The sequence below is a fragment of the Mesocricetus auratus genome, unplaced genomic scaffold, assembly GCF_017639785.1.
Source record: "Mesocricetus auratus isolate SY011 unplaced genomic scaffold, BCM_Maur_2.0 Super-Scaffold_100003, whole genome shotgun sequence".
Lineage (NCBI taxonomy): Eukaryota > Metazoa > Chordata > Mammalia > Rodentia > Cricetidae > Mesocricetus > Mesocricetus auratus.
The window spans coordinates 25,014,153-25,027,736 of record NW_024429188.1 but is presented as its reverse complement, the minus strand read 5'-3'; the positions used below and the strand labels follow the sequence as shown (position 1 = coordinate 25,027,736).

At 43.6% G+C, this 13,584-nt stretch overlaps 1 protein-coding gene across 1 annotated transcript in view; it reads right to left on the bottom strand.

Moving 5' to 3' along the window:
* Ptchd1 (patched domain containing 1) overlaps positions 1 to 4,546 on the bottom strand; it is a 54,698-nt gene extending 50,152 nt beyond the window's left edge. The window contains exons 1-2 of the mRNA XM_005077977.3: positions 3,884 to 4,546; positions 3,113 to 3,464 (exon numbers count right to left, since the gene is read on the bottom strand). Coding sequence (XP_005078034.1) covers positions 3,113 to 3,463 — 351 coding nt within the window. The 5' untranslated portion in view covers position 3,464; positions 3,884 to 4,546. The remainder of the gene's footprint in view (positions 1 to 3,112; positions 3,465 to 3,883) is intronic.
* Positions 4,547 to 13,584: the final 9,038 nt, after the last annotated feature.

Genomic DNA, 13,584 nt, shown 5'->3' with positions numbered 1-13,584 from the left:
TATAATAATGAAAATATTTATCCTGAAGCCCGTGGGGCCCTACTTTAAAACAGGCTGATACTATCTTAGTTGTTTTTCTGTTAAAAGTATAAAGAGTTAAATTTAATTGTGTAGTAAAATAAAGACTTTTGAAGATTAGTGTTTATTTAAAGGGGTGCGAAAATGAACTGCTATGGCATCCTTAATATCATTGGACCCTATCCACTTCTCCATAAAATCATAACCTTGCCTTGTAGACTTGAGAGTCAACTATTGCTGGGGAAAGCCACCTCCTACACAGTGTGGGGTTGAATTATTTACTACAGTGCCAGAATAACATATCACATCATTTGCACAAATTTGAGAAATCACCTTTGAACCAGGATCAATGAGATTTTGAAACAGACTTTTCCTTGTTATTCTCTTAATTACATTTTTAAAAGTCAACCTTTTTGTCATGACTACATTCAATCTGTTTATTTTATTCTTTCTTTCCTTTTCTCTCTCTTTTTGTTCAGCAAGTAGGTGTCCTCATACATGAAGAACAATGTCCTTCATCGCATAGTATTATGCAGAGAAAAACATTACGCCTGAAGTGCTTTATGCAGTCCTACAAGTTGCTTCCTGCAGTTTGGCAGTACTCAGAAAACTCAAGCCCTGCTCAAGCTCTGCCTGCTCATTTCACTTCAAATGCATTGCTCTAAAATGCACAGGGACGGTTAGGTGTAGTGTACAATGTTAAATGTCTGTGGTGCTGTCCTTGATGCTAATAACAAAATATGAGAATTACACTCGCAGTGACAGTAACAGTAACAATTTGACTCCCAATACCTTTTGGAAAGGACGAATCATCATGTCTCTAAGTGGGAAAAAAGGGTGGGGGGAGTTCTCACTCCCACACTTTACATTGCCATGACTACTGCAGAACCATTTACCTATCCCCCTGCTCCATACCTACCAAAAATAGGAGTTTGGTTGAGTTTATAAAGAGTAAAAAGGATATCCAATTTAAAATCAAAGGCAGTTCCCTATGTTTCACAAGTGTGCATTGCTATGTGCTGTACGAACTGATTTAACTAGAGAGCCATCCTCTGGAAATGAGTTTCTGACCACTATTTGGCTTTGCTTTCATTTTACCCAGACACCTAAACCATGAAAAATCATCACAATTTTTAGAAACAGTCCACTGATTTCAAGACTGTCCATTGACATGTAGGCAAAGCCAACGTCTTTCTTTCCAGTCCCAGCCTTCTTATGATATGCTTTTGTTGCTGTTGTTTTGAACCCATCAAAAGCAAACAGAAAGAATATACTTGCAAAATATCTGATGTGCCTGTTGATGATGTCTCATTAACCTTGGAGTGAATGTAACTGGTGACTGCCTGTCACAGTGGCATTAGTGTTTTGTTGGAGAGGGAGAAAAACGCTAATGGAAATATCTCAGTGTGTGGGTGTGTGTGGGGGGAATCCAAGGAGAAACATAACTTAGTAGATCATCTACAAAAAATGAATCATTTCCAACTGGCCAGGCTTGTTACATTCTAGTTTCTTTAAGCTTGTGATAGATCTACTAATACGTTCTTGAGAAACCATTCCTAACAGTATCTATCTGTATCACAATATATGCTCTGAAGTATTGAAAAAAGGAAACTCCACTTTGATGTTGAAAAACAACCTAAGAGAAAAGCAAACATCTCAGAACGAATGTTAATAAGATTCTGCAATAACTGAATATGTGGGGTGATTTGTGTGCCCGATGTGAGAATCTTCTAATTCCAGTTAGTTCCCAGCCAGATTTTCCTCTTTACTAATTGCTGGTGGATAGTGTGTCAACAAACAGGGAGGGAAATTATAGAGGAAAATGAGCTTGTCTCTAGGGACACATGGTTACCTGGAGAGGAAGAGACAGAATAAAAGTTCCCCAAGCTCACCAGCAGACTCCCTTTGGCAGAAAGAGGGATCTAACCTTCCACTATTCCCAGAGACCCCACAGGAAACCAGTGCTTTCCATCAGCTCTCAGGCATCTCAGCTGGGACTGGTTCCTTTCTGCCTTCCCCAGAGCAGAAGCTGAAGTAAACAAACCTCATAGTCTCCACCTAGATTCGGATGGAACATTCTCACTTTTGTGTTATTTTATTTTTTTCTCTCATGGTCTCTCCACTCTTTCATTTTTAGTCATCACTCCTCAGCTTTCCTTGGGAACTTCATGAAAGTTATCACCATTAACCCCACTTTTCACATCAAATTCCCACCTCAGGCTGACAACCAGTTTCTGTTCTGTGTTCCTGTGATGTTCTCGGGGCCCGCATCTGGGCTCCTGATCTGCCTCTGGAGCTGCCCCTTACTTATGCATTCTAATAAACCCCGATGAAAGTATACCCACTAGTTCTCTCTTTTCCCAAAGAAGTTGCATTTAAGTGGAATGAAAGTACTAGGAAAGATGAAATAACTGAATTGCAAGCACCATTTTCTACTCTCAAATACAGACATGGCTACCTTGCTCCGGGAGGAGAGGGCTGGTGGCTGCCCGGTCCTCACCAGTGACTGCCCTCTTGGTTGGGTGTAAGCGGCTGTTATTTTCCTTACCATGTGAACTCACATTCCTCTTACCCCTACCTACAGCCCACACCAACATTTCCCAAAACACTTCGGGTACGGGGACTAGAGGAGGCAGGTGAAAAATGGGGTGTCTCTGAACCTCACCTCCCTCCTCCTGCATAGTATTTTGTTCTCAAGTAGCAGGACTTTCTTGAATGTATTCTCATGTTCCGCTTCTTCTTGGCCCACTTATCCCAAAGCTTCCCTGCCCCCAAGCCCACTGCGACCAAAACAAGCGCACAGACTAAAGCACTGTGGCCGCCGCCGCCCCAACTGTTGCAGCAGCTGTGGGGTGACAGCAGAGGCAATAAGGGCAGGGCTTGGCCAGGACCCGGACCCAGACCAGGACGCTCCCTCCTTTGGAGGCTGAGAGACTCCGCGTTGCTGCCCAGGGGCGCACAGTGCAGGGGAACCTCTGTGGCAGCCACCTCCTGGGATAGCAAAGGCAGCTTTCTCAGCCGGGACCCCGCGCAGAGCCAGCCCGGCCCCCGCAGCCCAGCCGCCAGGGGCTGCCCGCACCCGCCCTACTCTCACCTTTAAGATCAGGTCCGTGTGATGCTGGTCCAGCATGTTGGCTTTCTGGAAGGAGGTGACGATGACCCGGCCGTAGCGTCCAGGGGTCTGCAGGTCCGAGTAGAGCCGGTGCTTGGAGCGGTTGACCGGGAAGAGGCTGTTGACTAGGTTGCGCTCGATCTTGGCTAGGCTGTGCTGGGGCGCCAGCAGGTGCTCCACGCTCTCTTCGACCTGGTAGCGGCTGAAGCTGGCGCCGAGCAGGATGGAGATGAGCACCGGCGCCGAAGCGAAGAAGACCGGGTGACTGGCAATGAAGTGGCCAAGCCGGGAGAAACACGTCCTCAAGCCCCTGTGCAGAACCTGCCGCAGCATCCTAGAGCAGAGCGGGCGCGGGAGGAGGGCGAGGCGCACGCTCGGCGCGGGCTCGGGCGACGGCGGCGGCGGCGGCGGCGGTGGTGGTGGCGCCCGCAGCGGCGGCGGCGACGGCGGCGGCGGCAGAGGCAAGACCCTGAGCTCTCCTGGAGCCGCGGCACCACCATCAGGGAGTCCCGCGCCGCGCCTCGGGAGGGTCCCCTCCGGCTGGAGACACGCCCTCCTGCCCGCAGCCGCGCCTGCCCGGAGAGCCCCCCAGCTTGGCGGTCTCCGCGCCGCCCCCACCCCGCCCTACCCTGGGCGCCCTCCCCACCCCCTGTCGCCTCCCGGCCCGGGGGGCAACGCGCGACACTGCCGCGTCCCTGCTTAGCGCGGGCGGGGCTGGGAGCGGCCCCCGCGGCGCGTCATGACCCCACTCACCCGATCCCCGAAGCCAACGACGGGATGGCGCGGGGAGCGGCGGCGGCTGTGGCGCTATCGCCAGGAGACTCTGTGCGCCAGCCTGGAACACGAGGACGGAGAATTCCAGGCTACACCCAGTCCCCTCCTCTCAGCGCACTTCCCCTCCTCCGGCTTGGCGGGTCAAGCGCACTCCCCCCCCCCCGTTGCGCCTCCTCCAGGGAGACTCAGAGATAAATAAAGAGATGGCCCGAATTTTTCAAACAAAAAAAGTAAAAGAGTTCTCCCGTTAGCGGGTAGAATGGGGGCGTCGGGCAGACCCGCTTCGAGCCAAGTCTCTTCCAGACACGGAAAGAAGCAGGCAGAGGACTGCGTGCGCCCCAGCTCTAGCCAGGCTCAGGTGGTGGCGCGCACTGGCTGTTGCCGAGAGGGGGGTGGGGAACTGAGACGCTCAAGCGTGGAAATCACGCCTCCTCCCCAGTAAGAGCCATTTAAGATCGCCCCAACACTGCAGCTCCTAGGGCACCACAGGGGACCCGTGTGCGTCTGGAGCAAGTCCATCCCAAATGTGGCCAAGGACAGTCTTTCTCCTGAGACCCAAATTGTGTCGTTCCAGAGTGAATTGAACTGGACAGTTCTGCTGCACAACCCTCCACCACCCTCCCCACCCTGTCCCCCAATAAAAAGTGCTTATAATGAGGCTCAGTCAGTCCATGGAGTCTGTCGCCAGGATCCCTTAGAGATCCTGCCTCTTATCTCTCCTCTTTCTGTTGTCACTGGCAGGTCTGGGGGATCTGGTGTGGCGGAGCTGGTGCGGGCGCCCCTAAGGGTGTAGACTGTTTAGGAAAAGCTGGTCAGGAGTCAGTAATTGAGCCCATTTTCTCCCTCACTCAACCTGCTCCTCTTCCACACCCGACAATATGAGAGGAGGGGATCCTTATCGTAGACCAGGAGATGTTCTGGTCTCTGAGTAAGTCGAGCCACAGGGGGCGCGGGGGAGCCCGAGGGGCTCTGAAGGCTTGGCAAAGTTGGGCTTTTGCGTGTGCGCGCCAGCCATAAGCTAGCTGGCAGACACTGTGGTTCCCTTCGCACTTCCCCTTGGGAGATTTCCCCGAGAAGGCGGGCGCCGGCTTCGGCCTGGGATAGACCTGCGGCGGCAGCGGGAGCAGCCACGCACAGGTACAATTTAGCGCGTTTCTTTAAGCGCTCTGAGCCCCTGAATCCGTCCGTGCGACCGAGTGGGATCCACCGAGTCGTGGTCATTGAGGCGCCCTGTCCCGCCGGGTTGGGGGTGCGAACCAGAGCACAAAGAGGGGGTCTTCAGGTTCTCCAACAGCTTGGTCTGCCCACCCCACACCTCTGGTCGGTCTGCTTGACCTCTAAATGCCAAGTGTAGGTGGGAAGTGTCGGTGGCTGGAGGCGCGGTCCTGAGTATGGCACATACTACTAAGCATGGGCATGCATATTAATCAAAGCTGAGGGAAGAAGAGGAGGAGGGAGATTGGGCGAGGGAGGGAGGAGGGAAAGAGAGAGAGAGAGAAAGAGAGAGAGAGACAGAGACAGAGACAGAGACAGAGGCAGAGACAGAGACAGACAGAGAGAGACAGAGAGACAGAGACAGACAGAGACAGACAGAGAGACAGAGAGACAGAGAGACACACAGAGACAGAGACATTCATGCGAGCTAGCTAGGCAGGAGTAGGAGAACACAACTAACTGAAAGAGGCGTTTTCCTAATATTCCCATCCTCCTAGATTCTCCAACACCAATAAGCCCTCTACTTCTCAAACTGAACTTGAGAACTTGCACGTTGGAGACAGGAAGTCGTGAACCTGAAAATCCTTTTCTAAAATTTCCCGTTCCTTTCCCTATACCACAACCATAATCCTTCAGCAATGACTGCAAAGGCTGATCTGTCCAGCCTGGGGACACACTTGTCCAGTTCAGCCTGAGCTTGCTTCCTAGCTCCTTCCACCTGTCTACTGCGGGTTTCTGTCTGCTGGTCCCCGCTTTAAGCAATCCAGCTGGCTTTTCGAAGGCTCCTTGGAGTCTCACAGCTTTCAACCCACATCCCCCTTGCACACTCACTACATTGCCCTTCTTAGGAAGGACATCAGAGCCTGGCTAGAAATTCCCCTGCTACATTCCGTTTGTGCCCTTCCCCCCAGCATCTTAATTTCTGCTCCCTGAGATGCTGCTGCTCTGCAGCGCTTTGCTGATTCACGATGATCGCGGAGGGAAAAGCCTCATTGACTTGTGCCCCTGCAAGCGCTGAGGTAGCACGAGTTGCAGCAAGGGCACCAGGGTTGGGACCCCCCCCACATATACACTGTGCAGTCGAGGTGCTAAAAGTCAGAGTGGGTGCCCTGAGTACTTAGTCCGGCAAAGAAAGAGAGAAGGGCGCAGGGTAGGGGTGGCAGTGGGAAAAATTGCGAAGCCAGCTCATTTCCACTAAGCTACTCGCAGGTTGTGGGTGGGCACCTGTCAGGAGGCCTAACATCTGTCTCCCTTTCACAAATCCTGGTGCCAGCCCTGGGACAAATGTAAGAGAACAGAAATCAACATGAAGGTCTACTTAGGAACCTTTAACATTTGAGCTATGATCTTTTCATTCTGAAATCTTTGTTTTTCCTTACAACCTTGGTTAACTTTCATCTCTTGAATTCCCTAGAATTCCTTGCTTTTTATGTCAGCCTTTATGCAAACTAAAGATTCGGATGCGCTCTCTGTCTCTGTCTCTGTCTCTGTCTCTGTCTCTGTCTCTGTCTCTGTCTCTGTCTCTGTCTCTGTCTCTCTCTCTCTCTCTCTCTCTCTCTCTCTCTCTCTCTCTCTCTCTCTCTCTCTCTCTCTCTCTCTCTCTCTCTCTCTCTCTCTCTCTCTCTCTCTCTCTCTCTCTCTCTCTCTCTCTCTCTCTCTCTCTCTCTCTCTCTCTCTCTCTCTCTCTCTCTCTCTCTCTCTCTCTCTCTCTCTCTCTCTCTCTCTCTCTCTCTCTCTCTCTCTCTCTCTCTCTCTCTCTCTCTCTCTCTCTCTCTCTCTCTCTCTCTCTCTCTCTCTCTCTCTCTCTCTCTCTCTCTCTCTCTCTCTCTCTCTCTCTCTCTCTCTCTCTCTCTCTCTCTCTCTCTCTCTCTGCAGTTCCAGGGCTGAATCTTAGAGCAGGAGACACCGCATTGCCCAGCTGTTCTGGGTGGGAGTGTTGCCCTCCCACACAGATCAGTTTCTTTGAGACCAAGGCATTGCATTCACATTCTTCCAGCTCTATCCTTGTATATCTCGGGTCGGGGGGGGGGTGCAGACTTCTACTTTGCTCACTTTGATGCAGAATCAAAACCTGATAGTGAAAATTTCAACAATATTTTATTATATGCAATAGAGTTAGTGTTTCTTAAATCAAGCTAAAAGAGATGCAAGGGGGAAAGACGAAAGGAGACAGAGAGAGGAGTGTGTGTGTGTGTGTGTGTTGTACAGTGTTTTACTCATTTTACACTTCTAGGGAAGCACTGCTTCTTCCCAAGACTTTTAGTTTGGATTTGGGACAGTAACACTGGGAACAGAGCTTCCATTAGTCCATTCATGATTTCTTTATCTGATTAAATATTAATGCATACTAATACTGTAAAATTTAGAAAAGAAGAGAAGATGCCTGTATCTCTTTTTGCCCACCACCTTGTAAATGTCAACTCTGTTAATATTATTGGATGTGTAAACACTATAATGAACTAAGGCTGTAACATTTATAACTGCTCCACTACTTACCACCTACCATTTGTCAAGTGAATGAATTTACCTTTTACTTTAATTCTTTTTTCTGGGATATGGGAATAATAATAGTGTCTACTCCATGGAGTTCCTGTAATGATTTAAATAGTTTGGAAGGATGTAAAACACTTAAAATAGTACTTACAATCTCACAAACCCCCAAGAAATGATAATAATTATAATTATAGTCTTTTGTGTGAGAGGGAGAAGAGAATCAGTCTCTGATATCCAGGATCTGCCCTAGTGTTGTCAGCTGGTCTTGGCGATGCTAGGACCTGGCTTGGTGCTACCTACCATCTAAGCTGTGGTGTTTCTTTTGAAAACATAAACCGTTTTCCAAAACACTGATGCCAAATAACAGCTTTGTGTAATTGTAATGGATTAAGACCAAATGTGGACAGCTCCATAATCATGTCTGAACACAAGACAAAACATGAATCTTGTCCAAGTCAAAATAAGTGACCAAAAAGGTCACTATCCTAACTAATCGAATTGACTATTGTGGTCTTTCAAAAAAAAAAACCAGTTAAAGCATTGTTCTAAACCTCTCTCTCTTCAGATAAAGACTTATTAAGATACCCACTCATAAGAATATCCCTGCTTGCTGTCTGACTTAAACCGTCAAACTACAGAATAAACCCATTTCCTATGCAATAATCTTTTATTGAAATGTCCCTTAGATCTCCATGATAAAATGTAGCTTATACTAGTATTGACATTTGACATTGAAATATATGCACATGTTTATATTTTCCTTTTCAAAACTTGAGGATATCAAGTATGAGTCCCATTTTTTCATTAAAATCATGAACATTTTCTCATGTCACTTAGTATTCAGAAAGAAGATTTTAATGGCTCTCTCTATAAGATGCCTTCATGTGACTAAACCTTTATCAGATTATTTTACAAACAGTTCTGGCATTATAAATAATACTGAACCGAAGATCTGAAGATTATGTGTATAAGTTATAGTCTCTGACTGACTTCTATTTGTTTTCTTAGGATTAAATCTTCTTTCCCTCTTTCTTCCTTCCTTCCTTCCTTCCTTCCTTCCTTCTTTCCTTCCTTCCTTCCTTCCCTCCGTCCCTCTCCCCTTTCTCCCTCCCTTCCCCCCTCTCTAGCTTTCTTTTTCTTAGACAGGATCTTACTGTATAGTTCTGACTGTACTGGAACTCGCTCTGTAGACCAGGTTGACGTCAGACTCACAGAGATCCTCCTGACTCTGCTTCTTGCATGCTGGGATTAAAGGCCTGTACCACCACATCTGGCCAAGCAGATACCTTTCTAATTAATGTAAAGTTGGAATAGGCAATGACATCTCTTCACATGTATAAAAAATGTCTTTAATACAATAGCGAATTATCAAACATTACAGAGAATTCTGTCATCTGTTGAAATCAATCTCTTGCCTCAGGCTTGTTCAGAGATGCCCAGAGAAATTGATTATGGTGTGGAGTTGGGTTTCACAAGGATATATTACTTGACTTGATGAGGTTAGAAAGAAAGGTGCACTCTTGTCTTGTAACTATTACTATCAGCCTTCAGATGCAATGTCATTTTCTGACTGAAAAACAATAAATTTAAGAAATGTGCATAGCAACCCCATCAAGCTGAGTGAGACACTGATCTACGGGTATAACAGAAGATATACATTTTTATGTGTAGATGATTCTTGTGAAAATGTTTGCTGATTATACATCCAAGTTTTAAAGATGTTCTGCCAACTTAGTAGGATCTCCAGAATCATACAAGTCATTGAGAGTTACCCACTATGACATAAGTAAAACTTTCATATCATATAATTTTCCTAGATAAACACAGGACTCAGTGTTAGGAGAGGTCTCTTTATTCTATTGGTTCAATGATACGAATATGTTGCTAAGAATATTTGATTGTGTATTTGTGCTTAAAATTCAACGAGTTGTTTTAGGTGACTAGGTTAAAACCTTTAGCTTTTATCGCTTAATAGGGAGTGTAGTCTTATATGCTTTCCACCTTCCAAACTCCCCTAATTTTTCAAGTTCTCCTAAAAACTAGGTTCATATATCTAGTAAGCTTTCTCAGAGCACCACACCAAGTTCAATTAATTTAACTTTTGAATAATTTTATGCAAATTATGTCAGCAAGAAAGGCACTACTATGATTGGCAATTAGGACAACAGAGAGAACTTCCTTTCTCATGATGAGTTTGAAGTCTAATTGGGTAGAGTAAATACAAATAATTAAAAATATAAACTGCTATAAAGTAATGCTGGAGAAGACTTTCCCGTCCACTAATGTGTATGGGCTCATAGGTGGGACTGAATATGTAGCTCAGCACAATTGCACACACAGAGGCATATATGATACTTGGTTTGTTTCTGGCATTAGAATACCTTTAGCTCAGAGTTAGCATCTTGCTTGCTATTTTGAGTTTCTTGCATATTTAATGTGACACAAATGTTTTTATATGATATTCCTTTCTTCTTAACATAGTTTTAATTTCCTAATTCCCAGAATCTTACCTATCCTCAGTGGAAGGACTTGGCACAGAGAATGCTTGAGTAAATACATGTAGGTGTCCTATTGCAGAGAAATACATGAATTGGCCATATAATTTGAGCATATTGTCACATTTAGACAAATGCTTTCTGAACTTTCTTTACTGGATCGAGCAATAGATGATTTTTAAAAGGAAAATTTAACAATTCTGACTTTATGTGTTCAAAATATGTTAATTTGCATGAGAAATGAATAAGAGAGCTGATTTAAAAGAAACCCCTTAAATTGGATGGATACATTTTAATATGCAAATAAATGTTGTCAATAAAAAATGAGCATCTTTTTCCTAATTATTGGTGAATGTAGGGCAAATATTCTATGGTGAATGAGTGAATGGGACAATATTTAGTCACGTTTTACAAAGAGCAGTCTGAAGCACTGGGCATATTGAAAACAGAAAAGTGTACATATATTTCCAAACTAATCACATTTCAAAACTAATCTTGAACTCAAGTGAATGAGCAGGAAAATGAATTTAGTGCTCATAGCATTTGATAGCCTTTTGGTCATTGGATTGAACTATTTGAAGTCTCCTCTCTCATTTCTGGAATAGTTATAAATTTTTGAGCTTGGTCAAAGGTTGAGCATCCCCTATCCTTGGTGTACCAGAATAATACCACTTTCTTAATAGCAGAAAATTTGTAATTCAGGGTTTTTATTATGACAACTTTGTTTCCTTCCATTGAATCTAAGTGAGGAACATTTAGGTGCATTACTCACTTTCAGATCTGGCTACCTTTACCCTTTTCAACTTCAATCACCTCCAAGCTACTTTCATAGAATCTTTAGAGCTATAGATTCCTGTAAATTACTGTAACTCAGTAGCTTATCACCTTTTGTAAGCTAGGTCAATTAAATTGGAAATGAATTTAAATTAATTCATTTCTTATATGTTATTTCAACTTATGTCTTATAATTTATGCTTTGGGAATGCATTTGTCTCAGAAAGAAAACATTTAAAGAAGAACTTTTGAAATGACTAAAGAATAATCTTTTGTGTTTTAGGAATAAATGTGCAAAAATTTATCAGAGTAAAAGAAAAGGGGGAAAGGAATTTTTTTGTTTTTTTCAAGACAGGGTTTCCCTGTTTAGCTTTGGACCCTATCTTGGCACTCGCTCTGTAAACCAGGCTGGCCTTGAACTCATAGAGATCAGCCTGACTCTGCCTCCCAAGAGCTGTGATTAAAGGCATGAGCCACTAATGCCCAGAGATAAGGAATATTTTATATACTAAATGTAGCCCCACATACTTTCAATTATCTTCTCAGCCTATATAATTTGCAAAATTATTCTGTGGATTATTAATAATTGTCAAACATATTTTAAAGTGAGGACATTAAGGATTAAGGAGATTAACTATCTTGTCCAGGGTTACACACTAATAGAAGTATAAATGGAACCCAGAACTATCTTGATATTTAAATTCATGCATTTTTCCTGTTTTGTAATTCTGTTTTTAAATAGAATTTTTTGACTCCTTTTCTAAAATGCCTTGACTGGCCATTATAATGTGTCAAAAACATCTTAGTCAGATAACATAATGTGCTATGAATATTATAAAGAATTTAATATTATTTATCTGTTTGCTAATCAGGTAATAACATTGCAAAGTGGTAGTATTGTCGCCTTCCCATTAATTTTCCAGTGTTTGGATTCATTTCTGATGTTGCTATTCCTTAGAGGGAATCTGTGGACCAACAAAAATATTGTTATGGAACCTAAACTGTTTGCAGATGGCAAAACTTCTGCAGTTCTCTGTAGTCTACCAAGACAAATCCCTTAAAATGGTAAAATGGAAAACTGTCAAATAGTTCTAAAATGCATAACAGAAAAAGCAACTAAATAGACTATGACCTTATGCATGTTGAAATTCTTCCTTTTCTTGGTGGTTTACTGGTAGTCATTATACTTCTAGGGGAATGTCTCTTTATTTCTCTTTCTTTGCTTTATTGCACAAAGTAAGCAGAGACTATTCCAATCACCAGATCCATTGTCTTACATTTGAACATAAGGGACATAACAAAGCAGGAGATTTTTTGATACAACTCTTAGCTTCAGGGCAGTCTTCCTTTGATGTTCATATATTTAATCCTTTCAAATATTGTACTCTAGAGCAAAACCTAAGAACAAAGCACTTCATCCATTCCGTATAAGAACGGCGCTGCTTCTTGCTTTAACTTAAAAAAATATGACAAAATTACAAAGCATCCTGTTACCAGTGGCTGATCACTTCTTTATAGTGAGTGGCATTATGCCATAGAATTAATTGATGGTAAAATTTGATTTGTATAATAAAAATATTAGAATTGTAGAAAAGCTAAATCAGGAGGCAGCTACTAGGAGAGGTGAGGTTTGGGAAGAAAAAAATAGATCAAAGTCTCTATTTCAGACAAAGTACAAGACTTGGCATTCCAGATCTACTTAACTTCTATCTTCAGACAGCTCTTGCTTATTCTAGATATGGAAACTGTTATCCTCCTATACACTGAAAGGTTTAACCTAAAGTGACTATCACTACACCCTATAGTGTGCCAACCTGCAGGAAATAATGTAGCCTGGATACACCCACCCATGTGGTTCTTCTAACTGCTACATCACAATATTTCAGAGTTTTGACATTAAATTGAAGATTGTGTTCCTGGATCTGATTAATCTAATTCACCTTATTAAATATAAAGAAGGAAAGAGATGCAAAGACTTTGCCCTCAAGGTATCCATTCACTACTAGAGTGAGGCCAAGGGAAACAAGAAAACTTTGGGGAATAGAAAGCTTTGGCTTCAGTGTGCTATGGGACTTTAAAGAAGTCCCACCTGAAAAACAAGAGAGGGGGTTGAGAAGGCTTTAAAGAGTGTGTGAACAGATGCTTTCTGTTTTCCACTATCATTCTTGTGGACTGTCATGAGATGTTTACTTCTGATTACTCTCATATATGTTAGTGGATTCTTGCTTCTCTCTGTCTGAAATATTCTTCAGCTATGAGACAGGCAGGAAATGCCAGAAACCTATTATCCTTAGGACCAATTCTCAATGAACCATGGAAAAATCAGATAAAGAGACAGCATTCATCACCTGTTGCATAGATGGCATTCAACTATCTAAAGATGCATTTCCTGAAAGTCTTTAAAGAATTTTCAGCAGAGTGAATCTCTAGCTTCCTATATCATTAAGACACATGTTTATCACATTCACTGCCTTTATTGGCTTTTATGTTTCCTTTACTTTCCCATTCTCTTTTCGTGGAATTATACATCTAAAACAACAAAGAGAAGAGAATAAAAACCCACCTACATCCTCCTCTTTGTTTTGGGAACTGTCTTGGGGGTACTCAACAAAAAATAAGAGATGGCATCGAAATAGAGTTTCAAAGGTTAGCAGTTAGTCAACTCTAGTGAACTTAATGCAACGTAAGTTATACCTCAGTAAA